Source organism: Coregonus lavaretus (assembly GCF_964263955.1).
Source record: "Coregonus lavaretus genome assembly, chromosome: 40".
Taxonomy (NCBI): Eukaryota; Metazoa; Chordata; class Actinopteri; order Salmoniformes; family Salmonidae; genus Coregonus; species Coregonus lavaretus.
The window spans coordinates 6678985-6702198 of NC_140027.1; the positions used below are offsets into that span (position 1 = coordinate 6678985).

At 44.3% G+C, this 23214-nt stretch overlaps 1 protein-coding gene across 2 annotated transcripts; it reads right to left on the minus strand.

Annotated features, from left to right (window-relative positions):
* Window positions 1–174: 174 nt before the first annotated feature.
* On the minus strand, window positions 175–14407 carry LOC311113259 (signal recognition particle subunit SRP68-like). 2 transcript variants are annotated; one of them, XM_084156466.1, is made up of 17 exons: window positions 14329–14407; window positions 13976–14089; window positions 13577–13643; window positions 13321–13449; window positions 12895–13090; window positions 12532–12614; window positions 12135–12244; window positions 11842–11924; window positions 11430–11570; window positions 5727–5825; window positions 5415–5476; window positions 5026–5179; window positions 3928–4022; window positions 3558–3687; window positions 2681–2756; window positions 2433–2485; window positions 175–1704 (listed from the first exon to the last, which is right to left on the minus strand). In XM_084156466.1, the coding sequence occupies exons 1-17, from the start codon at window positions 14330–14332 to the stop codon at window positions 1477–1479; spliced, it is 1824 nt and encodes a 607-aa protein (XP_084012592.1). In that variant the 5' UTR covers window positions 14333–14407; the 3' UTR covers window positions 175–1476. The 2 variants fall into 2 exon arrangements, with proteins under 2 accessions (XP_084012592.1, XP_084012591.1); XM_084156465.1 differs by lacking the exon at window positions 14329–14407 and having other exon boundaries at window positions 13976–14137.
* Window positions 14408–23214: the final 8807 nt, after the last annotated feature.

Here is a 23214-nt window from a genome sequence, read left to right on the forward strand (position 1 = left end):
CTCTGGTCATGTTTGGCGCAAATGTATCTCTTTTTTAATTAGAAGCCTGGAAACTATTTCATCATCCATTTCACAATTTTTTCTTTCAATACTCCACTTATTTTGCAAATCATGTTAACAATTATTTTTGGGCCATCTTGGGTGATGATGCGTGAAACCATTCCAATACGCATCTAACCCAAATCCTGTTTATTTTTAAAAAATGCATAGAAGTAAAATGACTAAGTACAAGACTTACATAAACCCGAATTAAACAGAAAACAAAAGAGTCAGATTGAAGAGAGGACAGAAGGTAAATTGACAACCTGTAGTGTAGAATACGGTTAGTCATCATAGACAAATGCAAATATGAGGTCCATTGAATAGCTAAAGAACCATGATTACAGAACTGGCTTTGGTACGGGGAAAGCTGAAGAGGTGTTGGGCACTCAAAAAGGGTGCCTGCTCCCTCCCCTTAAAAAGATGTTGGAATACGACCCAACTGATACGACCCAACTGTGTGTATTAAAATACAGTATTTCTAGACATACTAGGGTTGTTTTGGACAGATGTTCATGAACGCTGCCTCCTAGACTTTCGGGGGTGAGGCAAAAAGGGATCTAAGCAGTCACCTTTGACCTCAAAGGTCATTCTGTCTTTTGTCACACACAGAACTTACATAAATGTTTTAAAAAGTAAGATCATTAGAGAATATAAACATACATGTTATAGAGTTCTTTCCTGTACCAAATATAAAGTAATTGGCCACTGAACCACATTGTTGTGTAAGGAAATTAACAGGACCATTTCAATCCTAATGTCTAGTCTAACTTTAAGTGTCATCCATGCAGAGATGTATTGGCGTGCAGGACAAGGACAGATACATTGAATAGATTATTCTCTAAAATGAGAACTTGTCTCACAATCTAGATATTACAGTCATAAGAAAGTTGAGGCAATACAGAGGTGATACTGTCAAAATCCTATCAGAAATGAATGTGTTATGAGACATCACGGCTCGGTCGTGGAATTACCCTGTGCATTTATTACAGTTTGTCCTTTATGATCGTGATTAATATAACACTTCCTCTCCCTTCTGTATACTGACATTAAGACCGGGTACATGAAGGCGCTTTTAAGAGTTGGTAAATGAAAATAATTCAAGATAAATCAATTGGGCTTGTATTCCCTATGTAAAGTGTGTTGGGGGTTGTTGAAGGGAACAAACACAAGGCCTGGAAACCTCTATAACATGAAGTCTCAGACTGGTAGCTTTGGAAATGGCACCCTATTCCCTATGCAGAGTACTACTTTCGACCAGGAAAGTTGTGTAATACATAAGGGAACAGGTTGCCATTTCCAGACACAGACATTGTTTCCACAGTTCAGGTGGAGACAGAGCCAGTATTCTAGAAACCCACTCAGCTTGTTTATCAATATCATTGGGGCCCATGGTGGCTTCCACCCTGAAGGCCTCGCCGAAGCCTGGGACTCCATTTAGCTGCCGAAGCCGAAGATGCCCTTGATGTAGCCGGTCAGGCCGCCCTTGCCCTTCTGCTCCACCTTGTCGTCGAGGGGCGGGAAGGCCACGTGGTTGAGTGCCAGGTCGAAGAAGAGGGGCTTGCACGGGATGGGCTGGAAGTCGGGGGGGAACTGGACCAGGTTGGGCTGCTTCCCCACCAGGGTGGGGTCCAGGTGGAAGGTTTCCAGGCGCTCGCAGAGAGGCTGGATGGACGGACGGACAGGGGGAATAGACAAATTAGAGGGAGAGCAGGGACTGGTAAAAGTAAATGACTAGAACCTGTCATGAGGTTTGGTCTGTTAGCAAAGCAGAGGTAATCTTTCATGAACCAGCACTAGGTTCAGCAGTGAACAACTCTAATACCTGCCATGTCGACATACACTGCTCATGGCAGCAGCATCATGACATTTCTATGACGGATTTAAGAATGAAACCCAATCCGGTGTGGGATTACGCAATGACATACAGTATGTCTGGCAGAGGCCTCCTGATATAGGTCATATATCACCCAAACATTGTTGTTTTTCCGTGTCAGTCTGCTAGGCAGCATTCCAGCTCTGTCCTGTATTAACTGAGGCAGGTCTGGGAGTATTATTTCCCACAGGCTGGCACATGTAAGGCAATGATCTGTGGTAGGCACACTACTATTCCCAACACTACTTCCTCTCACTACTGTACAACTAACATACATACATACATACATTAGTATTCACTACACTCAGTTTCCATTTATTCCACCACTACCTGAAAGTGAAGATGCTAACGCTGGTCGAAATCTTGTTTAGTCCAAATAACCAGTGACGGAAAAACCCAAACGTCGTAATTACACCAATATTCTTTCCACAAGAGATTAGTGTTAGGGCCAAGCACATTGGGGGTGGTTAACTGTGAGACTTTTTTTTTGCAGGAGGCTGATTTTCTTTGTTCTTACCGTGTTGTCTTTCACCTTCTGCTGAGAGGGAGCTTCAGGAGCATCCTCCGTGTCTAAAATACAAACACACACCCTCAGCTTCATAACACAAGCAAAATAAACCAGAGACCTTAGTCTTGGAAGAAAGAAAAAAAAAAAAACAATGACAAGTCAAGCAGAAAAGTCACTACAAAGACAGTTGCCTAACCCAGGTAAGGGCATTACCCTATAGAAACAGAAACGGCTGCCATTGCAAGTCAGGTACCCACCTAAGATGGCTGCCGCCTGAAGCGAGTATTTCTCAGCGTTGACCTCTGTGATCAGCTCCTGCACATCAGGCAGATCCTATAGGCAAGGGAGACAGATACATTAGTTAAGACATTGTAGACGGTCCAACAGTAGAGTATCATTAATAACACGTGTTTACCTACCTGCATCAATTTCAATGACAGGCCCCCTCCCCCAAAAATGCCCAACAGATAATAGAACACCTACTTTGTGGATATTGTCATGGTTTGAACTCAGAGCCAATAGATTCTATATCATGAGTAGTATTTGACAGACGACAAAGCTTTTCTTCACCCCTTGAGTTATATATACAGGTAACTACCAAAATAATGGAAACGCTTGAGTAAATGAGGGATACAAAGTATATTGAAAGCAGGTGTTTCCACACAGGTGTGCTGAGTTAATTATGAGTAGGGTCATGTATAGAAATACTGGGTAGCCATTATTTTTGCTACCATGGCTATGCCCCCATAGGATGACAATACCCCCATCCACAGGGCACGAGTGGTCATGGAATGGTTTGATGAGCATGAAAATGAGGTAAACCATGTGTCATGGCCGTCTGTCACCAGATCTCAACTCAATTGAACACTTATGGGAGATTCTGGAGTGGCACCTGAGAGAGCGTTTTCCACCACCATCAACAAAACTCAAAATTATGGAATTTCTTGTGGAAGAATGGTGTCGCATCCATCCTCAAGGTGCATTGAAGCTGTTCTGACTCGTGGTGGCCCAACACCCTATTAAGACAATTTATGTTGGCATTTCCTTTATTTTGGCAGTTACCTGTATGTTAAAATGTGCGTTTACACACTGGCCACAGTCAGAGGTCAAAGTTCAGGGGTCAGTGCCTGTTACCTTGAGGCTGTTGTTGAGGCTCTTGGCCTTGGACTGGACCTCCATGGCGTACTTCAGGACCCGCTCATACAGGACCAGAGCCTCACTCCACTTCTTTACCAGCACGTACGACTGGGCTATGAAGAAACACCTGAGGGAGAAATAGGAGGGATGTTAGTGACTGTGTGCATGCTTCTGTTCTGGCAGAGGCAGATTAGAAACACCTGAATGGCAGGGGTCATGCCAATAACTGTGTGTGTGTGTATATGTTGTTCGCTCCATTTCTTTACTAGCTTGTACATCAAGGCTATGAAGAAACACCTGTGGGAGTGTGTGTGTGTGTACTGCGTATGTGTGTGTAATGTGTGTCCTATGTGGTGTGAGCTCTGACCTGTAGGCCTTGTAGACCAGCATCTTGAGGGCCACCTCCTTCTGGAATGTGTGATCTTCCTCCAGCCCCTGCAGGGTGGACAGCTCAGCCAGACTCTGTAGAAACAGTCATGAGGCAACATCAACAAGGACAAGATGACTCACTGGTAGAGGCTTAACCAGAAATAATCATTATATTTCTATAGGCTTAACATTAGGCTTGAATGGCAGGCACCCCCGCAGACGCAGGTGAAGAAGTCGGATGTGGAGTTCCTGGGCTGGCGTGGTTACACGTGGTCTGTGGTTGTGAGGCCGGTTGGACATCCTGGCAAATGTTCTAAAGTGACGTTGGAGGCGGCTTATGGTAGAGAAATTAACATTCAATTCTCTGGCAACAGCTCTGGAGGACATTCCTGCAGTCAATTGCACGCTCCCTCAACTTGAGACATCTGTGGCATTGTGTTGTGTGACAGAACTGCTCAATTTAGAGTGACCTTTTATTGTCCCCAGCACAAGGTGCACCTGTGTAACGATCACGCTGTTTAATCAGCTTCTTGATATGCCACACCTGTCGGGTGGATGGATTATCTTGGCAAACGAGAAATGCTCACTAACAGGGATGTAAACAAATTTGTCCTCAAAATTTGAGATAAATAAGCTTTTTGTGCGTATGGAACATTTGTTTTATTTTATTTCAGATCATGAAACCAACGCTTTACATGTTGAGTTTATATTTTTGTTCAGTATAGTTTTTGGACTTGATCCTGGGTATGCTGAGTAAATAGAGGTATTTTAACTTTCTCCAACTACAAGAGTGGTTTGGATGTTTTGTGGTTATGAAGCAGGAAAATATCAAACCATTCAGTTTCACTATCAATTACTGTAACATTATCAGACGACAAGGAAACAGATAGACATTTGGAATGAGCCAGAGATGACAAGCGACGCGTGTTGTTGTTTTATCAGAAGTGTACTCATAAGCGCACACAACAGCAAAACATTTTAACAGAAAAATAAAAATACATTTTCATTTAACAACCTCAGGTTGTACCGCCCTGTTTTACTCTATTTTTCCCCTTTTTGTGGCTACTGAATACAACCCAAATGTGTGTTTTTGTACCTGGAGGATGATGTCGTAGAGGCGGATGAGGTCCTGGGGGCGAGGGCCCCTTTTGTTCTCGTCCGTCTGCGGCTCCTTCAGCTTGGCCTGCAGCACGTGGGCCATGCTCTCATTCCTCTTCACCACCGTCCACAGCTTGATGTAGGTCAGGTAGCTATGGAAGGGGGAACACAAACAGGTCAAAGACCGGTTCCATGTACAGATAGGCTCTTAATTCATATTTGCTTGTATTTCTCATCTTCTCAAAACTCATTGGAGAAGACGGTCTGAGGGGAGGGACCTTGGACCTTCTCCTCCAATACGGTTGAGGACGCGGTGAGGAGATAGGGTCACCATGCATCTTGCATCCTCTGACAAATGTCACAGACAGACACAATGACCTCTCTTACCTGTGCAGGAACTGCAGGTTGGACACCTTGCCACTGGCTTCATCAGATCGCTCTCGCTGCTTCTGCAGAGTTGAAAAGTCAGGGGGCATTTACACATGGACAGATAGTGACAGGGTCTGGGTGCAGTCCTTGACCCTACTACTCACGTTACTGTTTATCCTTTGAACTTTACTATGTCAGGTCCGTAACCCCAAGTATCAATGTGAACCCCGGTCAGATCGTAACCCAAACTGTCATGTCTGTAACCTCAAATGTGTCATTCCGTAACCCAAAACGGTAATGTCTGTATCTCTGTCAGTCAGTCATCCTTACCGCTTCAGTCTTCAGCTCCTCTCTCACAGCCTGGATGGTGTCTCTGCACTCGGCTAGCAGGGTCTCGTACAGACGTTCCTTGGTCTCCTCATTGGCTGCCTGTGGGTGACAAATGGTGAGCCAGTATAAATACGACATACAATATACATTCATATATACCTCCTCTCCACTGACCTTCTCCTCCAATGGGTATTGAGAAAGACATGAGGATAGAGGACACGAGGCATAGGCAATAGAGATCTTCCCTATGCCTGTGGCCTTCTAAAAATGTATCTCTTAGCACATTACTTACAGTGTGCACAGCCCCCAGGCACTGTTGCAGCGCGAGGTGGGATATGGGATTCGTATTTCTTTGTGCGATAGCAAGAGTATGAAACAAAACAGCTGAAATACTTTGAAAATAGCTATGGCAGCATTTTACTCGCACATGTGCTCATACTTGAAATGGTTGCACTGTAGAGCCTTGCTTACTGTACGAATCAGATGAAATTATACAAACATGTAAATATTAGTGTAAAACTTAAAGTAGGTCTTGGGTGAGGCTGTGACTGGGAGAGAGACAGAAGTATGCAGCAGAGCAGGTTGCTGTAGACATTCCTGTAATTGGTCAATCCCTAGAGTTACTGTAGCTCAGGATCGATGTGAAAGAGAAGCCGTGTTCTTCATATCCCCCCCAAGATTTACACAATAAGCCTGTGTTACGGTACAGTAGGCTAGCTTGCAATAAGCCTGTGTTACGGTACAGTAGGCTAGCTTGCAATAAGCCTGGGTTACGGTACAGTAGGCTAGCTTGCAATAAGCCTGGGTTACGGTACAGTAGGCTAGCTTGCAATAAGCCTGGGTTACGGTACAGTAGGCTAGCTTACAATAAGCCTGGGTTACGGTACAGTAGGCTAGCTTGCAATAAGCCTGGGTTACGGTACAGTAGGCTAGCTTGCAATAAGCCTGGGTTACGGTACAGTAGGCTAGCTTGCAATAAGCCTGGGTTACGGTACAGTAGGCTAGCTTGCAATAAGCCTGGGTTACGGTACAGTAGGCTAGCTTGCAATAAGCCTGGGTTACGGTACAGTAGGCTAGCTTGCAATAAGCCTGGGTTACGGTACAGTAGGCTAGCTTGCAATAAGCCTGGGTTACGGTACAGTAGGCTAGCTTGCAATAAGCCTGTGTTACGGTACAGTAGGCTAGCTTGCAATAAGCCTGGGTTACGGTACAGTAGGCTAGCTTACAATAAGCCTGGGTTACGGTACAGTAGGCTAGCTTGCAGGTTAGGAGGCAGCCAAGTGTTGTGGTTTGTATTGTTTATGTAAAATGTCAGTCATTTTAGAAGATGAGTGTGAGTCAGAGAAATGATATAGGATTAAATATTACAATATCGTCAATGACTAATATGTCCTAGTTAGAACGTCCTAGCAGCGGCCATATTAAATAAAAAATTGCTAATAAAATTTGTTTGTTATATTTTCCCCTGCTGACGAATCCATCCAATCTTTAAATTATTTTGCTGCATTTTATCCTCTGACGAATCTGTGTGAGACATCGTAATTCTCAGAGGATTCGCCAGTGTCTTCTCTTTAGCTGACAAAAACACTTAAGCAATCAATAAAGTGCTAAAACATGGCGGGGAACGCTTTGGGAGCGTTCCACTTAAAAAGGACAATTCTGCCACTTTTCAACCTCATATTCATCATCTTATTATTTCCAGCACCATACCAATGTCTACATATTTGAAAAGGCACATTTATATGATCTGTGGTTAAAAATATAAAAATATCCTAAAAGAATGCTTACCATTAACCACATTTCCATCCAGTTATGCGAGTAAAGTCATACCGTATTTTAAAAAATTTATTATGACAGCTGTGATGGAAACTGATGGTTTCAGTACAATTTTATAAATGCCGAAAGATAATTTGTTCATTCGACATGGTGGGATCTTTTTGTGTCTGTAAAATTAATTATGCGAGAAATGGAGGTGGAGACTCCTTAATGCACAAATATTTACATAATAATCATCATATCGAGTCATGAGATTATATGATCTGTGGTCCTCCCAGTACAACTCGGGAAACCATGCAGTTTATTAGGCTACATATTAAATAACTTATAATGAACTTCACAGGGTGGTGAAAATGCACAGTGACCTTGATGCTCCTTTCCAATTAATATTGACGGTCTTATTCTGGTGACATGATGATCGATGCTTGACTGCCGTTTGACAAAAATATATTCTCGCTCTTAATAATCTCATTATGTAAAGTAGCCTACCCGCACAGTTAGGCTTGGGCGGTATACCGGTTAAACCGTATATCTGGGTATTTCGAAATACCGACGGTATAATTTTAAATACTGTTAAATTAAAATAAATCTAAGTTGTGTCAAATAATTTAAGGGCTCCAGCTATGCATTTGGTTTGCTAGCTAAGTGGCTAGATGTCAAGATCAAGCTTCTTGGTTACAGCAGAGACATTCAATCCTTTCCTGGATCAAGATCCCTGTTGCCCAAATTGTTTTGTGTGAGAGAAAAATGACTACTTAAAATAAAATTTTCAAAAGTATAGCGCCCCTTGTGTGCACTTCTGGAAATACCGTGTATGGTACAGAAACGGTATGAAAATCCGGATATAGCCCAACCCTACGCACTGTATTTGCAAGCAGTTGGCTAGAGCGCGTGTGCCAAGACCAGAGTAGGAACATTTGCTATTTAGCGCAACCATTTGTGACAAAACGGCAAGCGGTACCGGAGCGCCAAGTCTAGGTCCAAAAGGCTTCTTAACAGCTTCTACCCCCAAGCCATAAGACTCCTGAACAACTAATCAAATGGCTACCCAAACTATTTGCATTGTCTGTCCCCCCCCCCCGACTAACCTGTGCACCCGCACATTGACTCTGTACCGGTACCCGCTGTATATAGCCTCACTACTGTTATTTTACTGCTGCTCTTTAATTATTTGACTTACCTATTTTTTACTTAACACTTATTTTTCTTAAACTGCATTGTTGGTTAAAGGATTGTAAGCATTTCACTTTAAGGTCTACACCGGTTGTATTCGCCGAATGTGACAAATACAATTTGATACTATTGGTAGAGTTGAAAATGCAATGGAAACACATTGAACTTTCGATTGTTATTCGATATATATGAAAACTTAAAGAGAAAAAGTACATTGTGTACAATAAGTCATCAGGCACCGATTTTTTTTAAATCTGCTGTAAGTACTTCTTGTGGAAACACACCACACGCTGATATTTTCTTTATGCAGATTTTGGAATTGGATGGAAACCTCTCGTGACATCACAGAGTAGGATTAAAGGAAAAAAAGTCATTAAAAAAAACTATGAGTTTCTAGCTCCCCACATCACCACGAATCTGTGTTTGAAAATCACTGTTTTTAAAAATTTTGTACATTTTGATATCATCGGGTAGAACTTCTTAACGTAAAAAATTGTATTGTGCTGGAGATAATTAAAATGAGGTTGAAGAGTTGTGGAGTTGCCCTTGAACACAAATTCGTATTGGACAGACTGAAGTAACATTCACTCCTATCCATCCAGCATGTAGGGAGGGTGTGTTGTGGTGCCACACAAACTATTGCCACCACCCTGGCAACACCTAGTCCCTAACAGCACTGGGAGAACCAGTCTGGTGTCTTCTGTGCCTTTAACAGAGGGAGGGATGGCGGATATCTTTTCAGTATGTCCCCAAGGGCCTGTGCATGGCCTTAAATGGCAGTTCCGTTGGAATGGTTGAGTGATTCCTCACGAAACCCAGACAAAAATGGCCATGATTTGGGGGATTTTCACTAAATGTAATCTACAGAATAGTCCTTTGGAGGAAGGATTGTTGACATATATTGGACATTTGTATCTAAATGCATAAATGAAAAATAATTCAAGTTGGCATGTGACATTTTGGCCATAAATGTAACAGAATCATTGACTCACAATATATCAATTAAGGATTAAGGTGCATAAAATGTTAACCTTCAACTCGAAAAGCACATTTGGATAAATAATATAATATGCCATTTAGCAGACGCTTTTATCCAAAGCGACTTACAGTCATGCGTGCATACATTTTTTTGTGTATGGGTGGTCCCGGGGATCGAACCCACTACCTTGGCGTTACAAGCGCCGTGCTCTACCAGCTGAGCTACAGAGGACCATAGAACTGGTTGTGGACAGGACAGGTATGAGGGGAATTTCTGACCATACCCAAATGTAGCCTTACTTCAAAAGTGTAAGCACAATTACATGTAATTCTATGCTACATCTAACACAAATGATGGTCCCACTCCCAAACTGATAACCATTTAGCTCTGATGCTTGTCTGTCCATAGAGACTAGGGATGATGGGTGTAGCCGTGTGAGTGTGTGGGTTGCTATGCATAGAATGCAGCTTGACAGCACGAGCGGCGGCATGCCAGAGCTGTGAGTGCAGTTGGGTGTGACGGGTGTGGCCACAGGGAGGAAGAGGTAGGCCTACATCAAGACCGACAGGGAAGGTAAGGAGAGTCTGACAATAGACACCTGTCAGTGAGCTGTAGTGGAGAGAACGCCACCTACTGAGACCCAAGGTCAACTACACGAGATGATAGCCACCCTTTCTCCTTACCTGCCTTTAGGATAACCTCTCCCTACAGACTGGTTGATAACAGCTTGATACCCCTGTTCACTGGCACCCTAGTTCACCAACAGACTGGTTGATAACAGCTTGATACCCCTGTTCACTGGCCCCCTAGTTCACCAACAGACTGGTTGATAACAGCTTGATACCCCTGTTCACTGGCCCCCTAGTTCACCAACAGTTTCTCTAGTTCCATTAGGCATCCTTGTTCACTAGCCCCATACGTTTACTACTAGCCCTGTAGCTACTTCCCTAAGCCCACTAGCCCCATAAGTTTACTACTAGCCCTGTAGCTACTTCCCTAAGCCCACTAGCCCATAATGAAGCAGAGGTGTCCAAGCAGAACAGCAAAACCCTTTTCAGGGCCTGACATTAACGGTTTTTTTAGCCACTTGTCCAACGGACAAGTAGGACAAATTCTTTACTTGTCTGAAAGCTCAAGTTACTTGTCCCCCCCAAACAATTAAAGGCCTGTAACACCATAGGCCAAAAAAGGTCACCGATAAGCATGTTGTAAGATGCAAATGAACCCTGTTTGCTGACCAAAAATAACTGGGCAAATAACTCACTAGCTAGCAAGGAATGAACAAACATGAACAGGGTGATCTCAAAAGCACATCTTGCAACCACAGGTGATTGAAAGATCGCTCGTACCTGTCAATGCAATACAATAATTCTACTCAGATGCGCTCTGCAGAGATTGGGGAAAAAAGTGCGCAAGACAGCACATCCAGAAGACACTTAGATCCAATTCTAATCAGAGTAATTGCTTGATATTTTGATGTGAATTATTTATTTGTCCATTCGGACCACTTAAATCTATATTCTGCTTGTCCGACTTTTTGTTGTTGGTTGTCCCGGACAAGAGGACAAGCGTTAATGTCGAGCCTTGCTTTTAACACTATCGTGCTGACCTGAATCGTACTGTTCCGGCTCTGATATTTTATTTTCACATTGTCCTTTCTGGCACAGTTCTAGCAACTGTGGTGGATGTGAAACCAGGCCAGCCCAGTCATGTTCTGCTTGGCTCAGTAGTGTGAAAATGGCGTATGTGACTAGTCCCCTGGTAGGGTCACTGACCTGGGCGATGGCGGCCTCGTTGTCTCCCAGGCCCAGCAGGAAGATGCGGGCCTTGTCGATCTTGACGGGCACCGTTCGGCCTCGCCACTCCACCTCACTCATGGTGGCTGCCTGCTTGGCTCTCGTCTGTGTGATCAGGGCCTAGAATAATACCATAATAAGACCATTTAACAGTATGCTACATAAGACAGGTCTGATCCAATATCCACACTAGCTTGCTACTGAAAAAAGGTAGCAATGTATTGGGCATGCATTCTAAGTGGTATAACAGTATGGACATTGGAACATAGTGATTTTCTCTGCACTAAAGAGTAAAATATAGATGTAGGGACAGATTTATGACCATACTTCCCAGTAGCACAGTAGTAGTTATTATGTATGTGTTTTACAGTGAGAGGGACCACACACTGACCTCTAGTTTCTCAGCCATCATGCCTCCTCCTCCTCCTGCACTCAGCCTCATCTGCATCAGCTCATTCATTGCGTTCTGGTCCCCTGGAGTCAGAGGAAAGTAGGGTTGTTCAGTACCAGTCAACTGAACAGGAATGAGTTGTGTGTGTGTGTGTGTGTGTGTGTGGGAAAGAGAGAAGTGGGAGAATGAATAGGTGTGTAGGATTTTCTCTATATGAGAGGTGTGCATGTGTGAATGCATATGAGAGTGCAATTCACTGTCAATCTGAGCGATGGACTGTGTGTGTCACCTACCGATGTTGTAAGCACAGTAGCGGATATTGGGTGAGATCTCCTCCACACGCTGGTGATACAGCACTGCCAGCTCCTCAGTGAAGGCACTGGCCAGCTTCTCATAGATGGTCCTGAGAGATGTTACAATACAGTCACATGGCATTTTCTATAGTTCACAAGCAGCGAGATGGTGGTCCGGGAATACAGCTATTTGCTGAATGTGTTTGGCTATGCTAAGCATACGCTTAGGTACCGCTTTTAAACATTAGACAACTTGACATCTGTCAACATACAATGTAGCCTATATTCTTGAGGCCTCATTTGCCCCAGGTCAAAGTATCATCTTACTCCTCTAGATCAAAAGCTCAGCAATCAAAAGTGCCACACTTAGGCCTTTAGGTAGTGGGGTCAGACTCACTTGCACTTGTTGAAGGCCTCCATGGCAGCCTTCCACTCCTGCAGCTCAAAGCGCACCATGCCACTCAGGTAGGAGGTGTAGGCCTGCAGACAAGTTGCATTCATTATTTATTATTATTAATTCAGAGGTCATCAGCAGTTATTTCGGCTAGGTCAAAGACAGGGCCCTGAAGCACTCTTTCCTCCAGGACACACCCAGCTGCCTATACTGTTGGTTCCTCACCTGATAGATATGTGTCTCAAATATTAGTTTCAGTTGAAAATTCTTACTTCACTTCAACAGCATTTGAACCACATGTTGAAATAAATGAAGGTAAAACAATAGGGAAAGTCACTGACTCTCCATGTCAGGGCATTAGCCTACCTGTGCTTCCAGTTTGGTCTTTGCATCCACACGGGGGCTCTCACAGAGCTTCTCCAGCCTCTCTCCATGTTTGGCGGCCTTCCGCAGGCGGGATAACAGGTGGAAGCGCTTGCGGGGCTCTGTGTTTGCCTCCTGCTTCAGCTGCATGGCATAGCTCCACGCCCTCTCAGCCTCCATCAGTACCAGCAGTAGATACCTAAAAGGGGAAGGGAATTTGTTATATTCAAGGGACTTGGGCCAACTTTAGTGCTGGCCGCCATTTTGGTGCCTCTCTGGGCACCATGCATGATGAGTATTTTGATTGTAGTTCTAGAACTGCATGATACAAGCAGGATGGTTGCCGGCAGGTATCATGCATTAAGTATTTGGATTGTAAATCCAGTTCTACTTTAATACTGTTGAAAGAATGGGATTGGTAGGGAATACCTGTTGTCACAGTACCGGTTGTCAGAGAGCATTTCGACAGTCACTTTCTTCCCAATGAACTTGTGCCTGTTACCGCACTTGAAGCCCAGGGTCTTGCGCAGACGACGCAAGCGCCGGGAGCAGTATCCCCTAGGACAGAGAGAAAGACAGGTGAATTTTACAGTGTGAAACTACGAGCCAACCATAAGGTATGGTCTATGGTTGTCAAACTCCCATTCTCTGCCATATCGCGTCAGTGTCCAGTCCTCCATCTCACCTGTATCTTTGATAATCCCCGTGTCGTAAACCATGTTGTTGCTGGGAATCCTTGATGATCTGGAGAACTGCAAGTCTGCGTTAAAGGCCAGTCTACTACATTCACACAAGAACCTAGTTACGTACACAGTGGTGCATTTGAGAAAAGCTCACATTAAATATACTTTAGCAGTGGATTTGCATTATGTGATGGATGTAGCAAGTTGACAATGTTAATTTACTTAAATACACATGATTTTAGCAATATTCTAATGACAACAACATCTGTAAACCGCTTTTCTAATGACACGTAGCGCTAGCCATCCGGCATTACGTTAGCTAACTAGTTAGTTGGGTAAGCCCTCCTGTCGCTAAATTACATATTTGTCCCGGGTCAGCTTTATAGCTTTAGAAAGGATACTCTCCAGTCCTATTCCATCTTCCGTTGTATTTTCTTTATTCTCGTCCAAAGGTAATATTTTTCCTTCATTTTGCTTGTCTGAGGCCATTTTTCTGCTAGCAGCACACGTCCAAACTGACCCGAAGAAATGCACCGGAAGTAGATTCAAGCGTTAACGTTGAGGGAAGGGCTTAACTTTTTATGCAATTCTTGCAATGTTTACAAATGACACGCAACAATAGCGAAATACACAATTCAAACCAGTTCAATAACACATACAAATATTGAACAAAAATATAAACGCAACATGTAACAGTGTTAGTCCCATGTTTCATGAGCTCAAATAAAAGATTCCAGAAATGTTCCATACGCACACATTAGTTTACATCCCTGTTAGTGTGCATTTCTCCTTTGCCAAGATAATGCACATGACTTTCTTCTTCTTCTTCTTCTGAGTTTAACGGCGGGTAGCATCCAATATGCTGCATTACCGCCCCCAACTGCACTATAATATAAATCCATTATACTTCGTAATACAAAATGAAATAAAAAAACATCCTTCAAACTAATCCTACACTCATTAAAAACCCACTACCCCATTCCACTACTTTGACCCTGTCTACTTCTGCACTATGCCAACGGCCTGGGAGGACGGAACACTACCACTCAACACACCCTGTAACTCTTCTGAAGTATAAAATAAAAATAAATACAACTATTCTGACGTCTAATCCCATATACCCAAATACTTCTCTGCAGCTGCCACCACATCTATTTTCTGTGATTTACATTCCATTTCTGCAGTACAGTTGATAACCATTGCTATGAACGCTAAGAAGCCAACCTTACATTTACTTTTCAGTCATTTAGCAGACGCTCTTATCCAGAGCGACATAGAGGAGCAATTAGGGTTAAGTGCCTTGCTCAAGGGCACATCGACAGATTTTTCACCTAGTCGGCTCGGGGATTAGAACCAGAGACCTTTCGTTTACTGGCACAACGCTCTTAACCACTAAGCTACCTGCCTTACTGAAGCATATGTCACTTATTGGCCTATCCCTCTGTGCTGACACAGATCTACTACTCACAGGGATCCTCTCAGGATCCCTCACCCTTGAACCATCCTCATCTACTTTCTTCACTGCCTCAGCATACAACACCTTCTGCACTACTCTGACTCTAGCCACCTCAACCTGCCTCTCTCGCACAGGACACTTCTGATCCCCAGCAACATGGGCACCCTACAGTTAACACACAAAATGTTACCTACCAAAACTACACAATCCTCTATCACATGCCCTCCTGCACAGTTCCCAAATCTTGGAATCTCCCTCCTACAAACTGCTGCAACATGACCATAAACGTTGCACCTGAAACAGCGAGAACAGCGCAGTGGATTCGGCTCAAAAGCTCTAACAGGATAACTGATTTATCCTAACATGACTTTGTCGGCTAAAGACCATGACTCAAAATTCAAAAGGACTGACAGTGACTCCTCTACTTCACCACGCTCACCACTGGGTCTGCGCCGCACCAAACGGCGGTTATCACAAACACCAGGAATCTTAAACTTCAATTGCTCCACCTCCACACTTAACACTTCCCCAGAAATCACTCCTTTCAATGGTGCCCTGTTCCTAAGAGCAAAGCAAGAAACAGATCTTGACCCAAGTTGCGTAACATGTAGCACCCACTCCCTCTGGTCAGAAGAAACACAAACAAATAAGTCCACCACAGGTTACGTTAACTGATTCAACTGCACCAAACTCCTTTCTCACCCACCCTGAAACAACAAATGGATCCACCAAAAGGCAAGGATCCACTTTCCCCAAAAAGTTCACTACTACTGGACCAGATTCTTCTTTATCATGTCCATTGATGCCATGCTCGGATTCCGAGCTTTTCACCACACCTTCCACCTCACTTAACTCGCCCTCATTCACTTCCATTTCACCTCCAGAACTCAGTCTGGCGCCCGGCTCACTCTGTTTGCACTTGAAATCCCTCCACCTGACTGGTGTGACATATTAAGAAGTTGATTAAACAGCATGATCATTACACAGGTGCACCTTGTGCTGGGGACAATAAAAGGCCACTAAAATGTGCAGTTTTGTCACACAACGCCACAGCTGTCTCTAGTTTTGAGGGGGTGTGCAATTGGCATGCTGACTGCAGGAATATCCACCAGAGCTGTTGCCAGAGAATTGAATGTTAATTTCTCTACCATAAACTGCCTCCAACGTCGTTTTAGAGATTTTGGCAGTACGTCCAACCGGCTTTACAGCCGTAGACCACGTGTAACCACGCCAGCACAGGACCTCCACATCCGACTTATTCACCTGCGGGATTGTCTGAGACCAGCCACCCTTACAGCTGATGAAACTGGGTTTGCACAACAAAGACTTTCTGCACAAACTGTCAGAAACCGTCCCAGGGAAGCTAATCTGCATGCTCATCGTCCTCACCAGGGTCTTGACCTGACTGCAGTTTGGCGTTGTAACCAACATCAGTGGGCCAATGCTCACCTAAGATGGCCACTTGGCACACTGGAGAAGTGTACTCTTCAAGGATTAATCCCAGTTTCAACTGTACCGGGCAGATGGCAGACAGTGTGTATTGTGTCGTGTGGGCGAGCGGTTTGTTGATGTCAACGTTGTGAACAGAGTGCCCCATGGTGGCAGTGGGATATGGTATGGGCAGGCATAAGCTACGGACAACGAATACAATTGCATTTTATCAATGGCAATTTGAATGCACAGAGATACCGTGACGAGGTCCTGAAGCCCATTGTCATGCCATTCATCCACCGCCATCACCTCATGTATCTCCATTTCCGGAGACCTTCTCCCTTACCTCACCTCGCTCATCAACTCATCCTTGACCACTGGCTATGTCCCTTCCGTCTTCAAGAGAGCGAGAGTTGCACCCCTTCTCAAAAAACCTACACTCGATCCCTCCGATGTCAACAACTACAGACCAGTATCCCTTCTTTCTTTTCTCTCCAAAACTCTTGAGCGTGCCGTCTTTAGCCAACTCTCTTGTTATCTCTCTCAGAATGACCTTCTTGATCCAAACCAGTCAGGTTTTAAGACTGGTCATTCAACTGAGACTGCTCTTCTCTGTGTCACGGAGGCTCTCCGCACTGCTAAAGCTAACTCTCTCTCCTCTGCTCTCATCCTTCTAGACCTATCTGCTGCCTTTGATACTGTGAACCATCAGATCCTCCTCTCCACCCTCTCCGAGCTGGGCATCTCCGGCGCGGCTCACTCTTGGATTGCGTCCTACCTCACAGGTCGCTCCTACCAGGTGGCGTGGCGAGAATCTGTCTCCGCACCACGTGCTCTCACCACTGGTGTCCCCCAGGGCTCAGTTCTAGGCCCTCTCCTATTCTCTCTATACACCAAGTCACTTGGCTCTGTCATATCCTCACATGGTTTCTCCTATCATTGCTACGCAGACGACACACAATTCATCTTCTCCTTTCCCCCTTCTGATAACCAGGTGGCGAATCGCATCTCTGCATGTCTGGCAGACATACAGTGGGGAGAACAAGTATTTGATACACTGACGATTTTGCAGGTTTTCCTACTTACAAAGCATGTAGAGGTCTGTAATTTTTATCACAGGTACACTTCAACTGTGAGAGACGGAATCTAAAACAAAAATCCAGAATATCACATTGTATGATTTTTAAGTAATTAATTTGCATTTTATTGCATGACATAAGTATTTGATACATCAGAAAAGCAGAACTTAATATTTGGTACAGAAACCTTTGTTTGCAATTACAGAGATCATACGTTTCCTGTAGGTCTTGACCAGGTTTACACACACTGCAGCAGGGATTTTGGCCCACTCCTCCATACAGACCTTCTCCAGATCCTTCAGGTTTCGGGGCTGTCGCTGGGCAATACGGACTTTCAGCTCCCTCCAAAGATTTTCTATTGGGTTCAGGTCTGGAGACTGGCTAGGCCACTCCAGGACCTTGAGATGCTTCTTACGGAGCCACTCCTTAGTTGCCCTGGCTGTGTGTTTCGGGTCGTTGTCATGCTGGAAAACCCAGCCACGACCCATCTTCAATGCTCTTACTGAGGGAAGGAGGTTGTTGGCCAAGATCTCGCGATACATGGCCCCATCCATCCTCCCCTCAATACTGTGCAGTCGTCCTGTCCCCTTTGCAGAAAAGCATCCCCAAAGAATGATGTTTCCACCTCCATGCTTCACGGTTGGGATGGTGTTCTTGGGGTTGTACTCATCCTTCTTCTTCCTCCAAACACAGCGAGTAGAGTTTAGACCAAAAAGCTCTATTTTTGTCTCATCAGACCACATGACCTTCTCCCATTCCTCCTCTGGATCATCCAGATGGTAATTGGCAAACTTCAGACGTGCCTGGACATGCGCTGGCTTGAGCAGGGGGACCTTGCGTGCGCTGCAGGATTTTAATCCATGACGGCGTAGTGTGTTACTAATGGTTTTCTTTGAGACTGTGGTCCCAGCTCTGTTCAGGTCATTGACCAGGTCCTGCCGTGTAGTTCTGGGCTGATCCCTTTTGATAGTGTGTGTGGGAACCAGGCGGAGGCAGCGGGGTTAGGCTGGGGTTCGCTGGTCCCACTGTGAATGCGCAGGCACACAAGCTGCTGCTGGCTGCAGAGTGCCCAAGATGTGCCTGTCCCTGAGCGTGAGGGAGAAGGCAGCCATCTCCAGGCCAGGGCCAATGACACAGTCCTAGACAATTGTGGGACTGGATGGATCTCTACACCTACTGCCGCAGCACTTACTATCAGTGAACACAACACGTTACATTTATAATCCAGAGATCTGACAATATTGATGTCAATTAGTAGACTGTTCTCGTGCCGTCTTTAGCCAACTCTCTTGTTATCTCTCTCAGAATGACCTTCTTGATCCAAACCAGTCAGGTTTCAAGACTGGTCATTCAACTGAGACTGCTCTTCTCTGTGTCACGGAGGCTCTCCGCACTGCTAAAGCTAACTCTCTCTCCTCTGCTCTTGTCCTTCTAGACCTGTCTGCTGCCTTTGATACTGTGAACCATCAGATCCTCCTCTCCACCCTCTCCCAGTTGGGCATCTCCGGCGCGGCTCACTCTTGGATTGCGTCCTACCTCACAGGTCGCTCCTACCAGGTGGCGTGGCGAGAATCTGTCTCCGCACCACGTGCTCTCACCACTGGTGTCCCCCAGGGCTCAGTTCTAGGCCCTCAACTATTCTCTCTATACACCAAGTCACTTGGCTCTGTCATATCCTCACATGGTCTCTCCTATCATTGCTACGCAGACGACACACAATTCATCTTCTCCTTTCCCCCTTCTGATAACCAGGTGGCGAATCGCATCTCTGCATGTCTGGCAGACATATCAGTGTGGATGATGGATCACCACCTCAAGCTGAACCTCGGCAAGACGGAGCTGCTCTTCCTCCCGGGGAAGGACTGCCCGCTCCATGATCTCGCCATCACGGTTGACAACTCCGTTGTGTCCTCCTCCCAGAGTGCAAAGAACCTTGGCGTGACCCTGGACAACACTCTGTCGTTCTCCGCTAACATCAAAGCGGTGACCCGATCCTGTAGGTTCATGCGCTACAACATTCGCAGAGTACGACCCTACCTTACACAGGAAGTGGCACAGGTCCTAATCCAGGCACTTGTCATCTCCCGTCTGGATTACTGCAACTCGCTGTTGGCTGGGCTCCCTGCTTGTGCCATTAAACCCCTACAACTCATCCAGAACGCTGCAGCCCGTCTGGTGTTCAACCTTCCCAAGTTCTCTCACGTCACCCCGCTCCTCCGCACACTCCACTGGCTTCCAGTTGAAGCCCACATCAGCTACAAGCCCATGGTGCTTGCCTACGGAGCTGTGAGGGGAACGGCACCTCCATACTTTCAGGCTCTGATCAGTCCCTACACCCAAACGAGGGCATTGCGTTCATCCACCTCTGGCCTGCTGGCCCCCCTACCTCTGCGGAATCACAGTTCCCACTCAGCCCAGTCAAAACTGTTCGCTGCTCTGGCACCCCAATGGTGGAACAAGCTCCCTCACGACGCCAGGACACGGAGTCACTCACCACCTTCTGGAGACACTTGAAACCCCACCTCTTTAAGGAATACCTGGGATAGGATAAAAGTAGTCCTTCTACCCTCCCCCACCAATTTTTTTTGGGATATATTGTAAAGTGGTTGTCCCACTGGCTATCATAAGGTGAATGCACCAATTTGTAAGTCGCTCTGGATAAGAGCGTCTGCTAAATGACGAAAATGTAAAAATGAAAATGTAAATAATGCACAGCCCCATGTCGCAAGGATCTGCACACAATTCAGGGAAGCTGAAAATATCCAAGTTCTTCCATGGTCTGCATACTCACCAGACATGTCACCCATTTAACATGTTTGGAATGCTCTGGATCCGTGTACGACAGTGTGTTCCAGTCCCTGCCAATATCCAGCAACTTCGCACAGCCATTGAATAGGAGTGGGACAGCATTCCACAGGCCACAATCAACAGCCCGAAGAAGATGTGTCATGTGGCAAATGAAGGTCACACAGTGACTGGTTTTCTGATCCACGCTCCTACTTTATTTTATTATTATTATTTATTTTATTAGTATTCCCAGTCATGTAAAATCCGTAGATTAGGACCTAATGAATTTATTTCAATTGAATGATTTCTTTATATGAACTTCAGTAAAATCTTTGAAATTGTTGCATTAATATTTTTGTCCAGTGTATATACACATATACAGTACCAGTCAAAATTTGGACACACCTACTCATTCAAGGGTTTTTTCTTTATTTTTTTACTATTTTCTGCATTGTAGAACAATAGTGAAGACATCAAAACTATGAAATAACACATATGGAATCATGTAGTAACCAAAAAAGTGTTAAACAAATCAAAATATATTTACAATATTTTACATTCTTCAAAGTAGCCACCCTTTGCTTTGCACACTCTTGGCATTCTTTCAACCAGCTTCATGAGGAATGCTTTTCCAACAGTCTTGAAGGAGTTCCCACATATGCTGAGCACTTGTTAGCTGCTTTTCCTTCACTCTGCGGTCCCAAACCACCTCAATTGGGTTGAGGTCGGGTGATTGTGAAGGTCAGGTCATCTGATGCAGCACTTAATCACTCTCCTTCTTGGTCAAATAGCCCTTACACAGCCTGGAGGTGTTTTTTGGGTCATTGTCCTGTTCAAAAACAAATTATAGTCCCACTAAGCGCAAACCAGATGGGATTGCGTATCGCTGCAGAATGCTGTGGTAGCCATGCTGGTTAAGTGTGCCTTGAATTCTAAATAAATCACTGACAGTGTCACCAGCAAAGCACCCCCACACCATCACACCTCCTCCTCCATGCTTCTCGGTGGGAACCACACATGCAGAGATCATCCATTCACCTATTCTGCGTCTCACAAAGACACAGTGGTTGGAACCAAAAATCTCAAATTTGGACCAAAGGACAGATTTCCACCAGTCTAATGTCCATTGCTCATGTTTCTTGGCCCAAGCAAGTCTCTTCTTATTATTGGTGTCCTTTAGTAGTGGTTTCTTTGCAGCAATTCGACCATGAAGGCATGATTCATGCAGTCTCCTCTGAACAGTTGATGTTAAGATGTGTCTGTTACTTGAACTCTGTGAAGCATTTATTTGGGCTGAAATCTAAGGCGCAGTTATTCTAATGAACTTATCCTCTACAGCAGACGTAACTCTGGGTCTTCATGTGGCAGTCCTCATGAGAGCCAGTTTCATCATAGTGCTTGATGGTTTTTGCAACTGCACAATTTTCCAGATTGACTGACCTTCATGTCTTAAAGTAATGATGGACTCTCGTTTCTCTTTGCTTATTTGAGCTGTTCTTGCCATAATACGACCTTAATCTTTTACCAAATAGGGCTATCTTCCGTATACCAACCCTACCTTGTCACAACACAACTGATTGGCTCAAATGCAGTAAGGAAAGAAATTCCACAAATGAACTTTTAACCAGGCACACCTGTTAATTGAAATGCGTTCCAGGTGACTACCTCATGAAACTGGTTGCGATAATGCAAAGCTGTTATCAAGGCAAAGGTGGCTACTTTGAAGAATCTCAAATATATAATATATTTTCATTTGTTTAACACTTTTTTGGTTACTACATGATTCCATGTGTTATTTCATAGTTTTGATGTCTTCACTATTATTCTACAATGTAGAACATTTTAAAAATAAAGAAAAACCCTTGAATGAGTAGGTGTGTCCAAACTTTTACTTGTACACACACACACACATATTTATATATATATATACAGTGAGGGAAAAAAGTATTTGATCCCCTGCTGATTTTGTACGTTTGCCCACTGACAAAGAAATGATCAGTCTATAATTTTAATGGTAGGTTTATTTGAACAGTGAGAGACAGAATAACAACAAAAAAATCCAGAAAAACACATGTCAAAAATGTTATAAATTGATTTGCATTTTAATGAGGGAAATAAGTATTTGACCCCATCTCAATCAGAAAGATTTCTGGCTCCCAGGTGTCTTTTATACAGGTAACTTGCTGAGATTAGGAGCACACTCTTAAAGGGAGTGCTCCTAATCTCAGTTTGTTACCTGTATAAAAAGACACCTGTCCACAGAAGCAATCAATCAATTAGATTCCAAACTCTCCACCATGGCCAAGACCAAAGAGCTCTCCAAGGATGTCAGGGACAAGATTGTAGACCTACACAAGGCTGGAATGGGCTACAAGACCATCGCCAAGCAGCTTGGTGAGAAGGTGACAACAGTTGGTGCGATTATTCGCAAATGGAAGAAACACAAAATAACTGTCAATCTCCCACGGCCTGGGGCTGCATGCAAGATCTCACCTCGTGGAGTTGCAATGATCATGAGAACGGTGAGGAATCAGCCCAGAACTACACGGGAGGATCTTGTCAATGATCTCAAGGCAGCTGGGTCAAATACTTATTTCCCTCATTAAAATGCAAATCAATTTATAAAATTTTTGACATGCGTTTTTCTGGATTTTTTTGTTGTTATTCTGTCTCTCACTGTTCAAATAAACCTACCATTAAAATTATAGACTGATCATTTCTTTGTCAGTGGGCAAACCTACAAAATCAGCAGGGGATCAAATACTTTTTTCCCTCACTGTATTTGGAGTCATGTTTTGTTGACCTGTAGAAAAAGTTCCGTATGAGAATTTGCTATTGATATGAATGCATTTGAGTGACACTGACAACAAAATGACAACCACAAAGT

Bases quoted from the DNA above. Each gene is read 5' to 3' on its own strand.
- LOC311113259 (XM_084156466.1), bottom strand. The intron at 13,091-13,320 runs GTATTCCCTACC...TTCCCCTTTTAG, and splicing joins AACCGGTACTGTGACAACAG to GTATCTACTGCTGGTACTGA. The intron at 12,615-12,894 runs GTAGGCTAATGC...ACTTGTCTGCAG, and splicing joins AGACCAAACTGGAAGCACAG to GCCTACACCTCCTACCTGAG.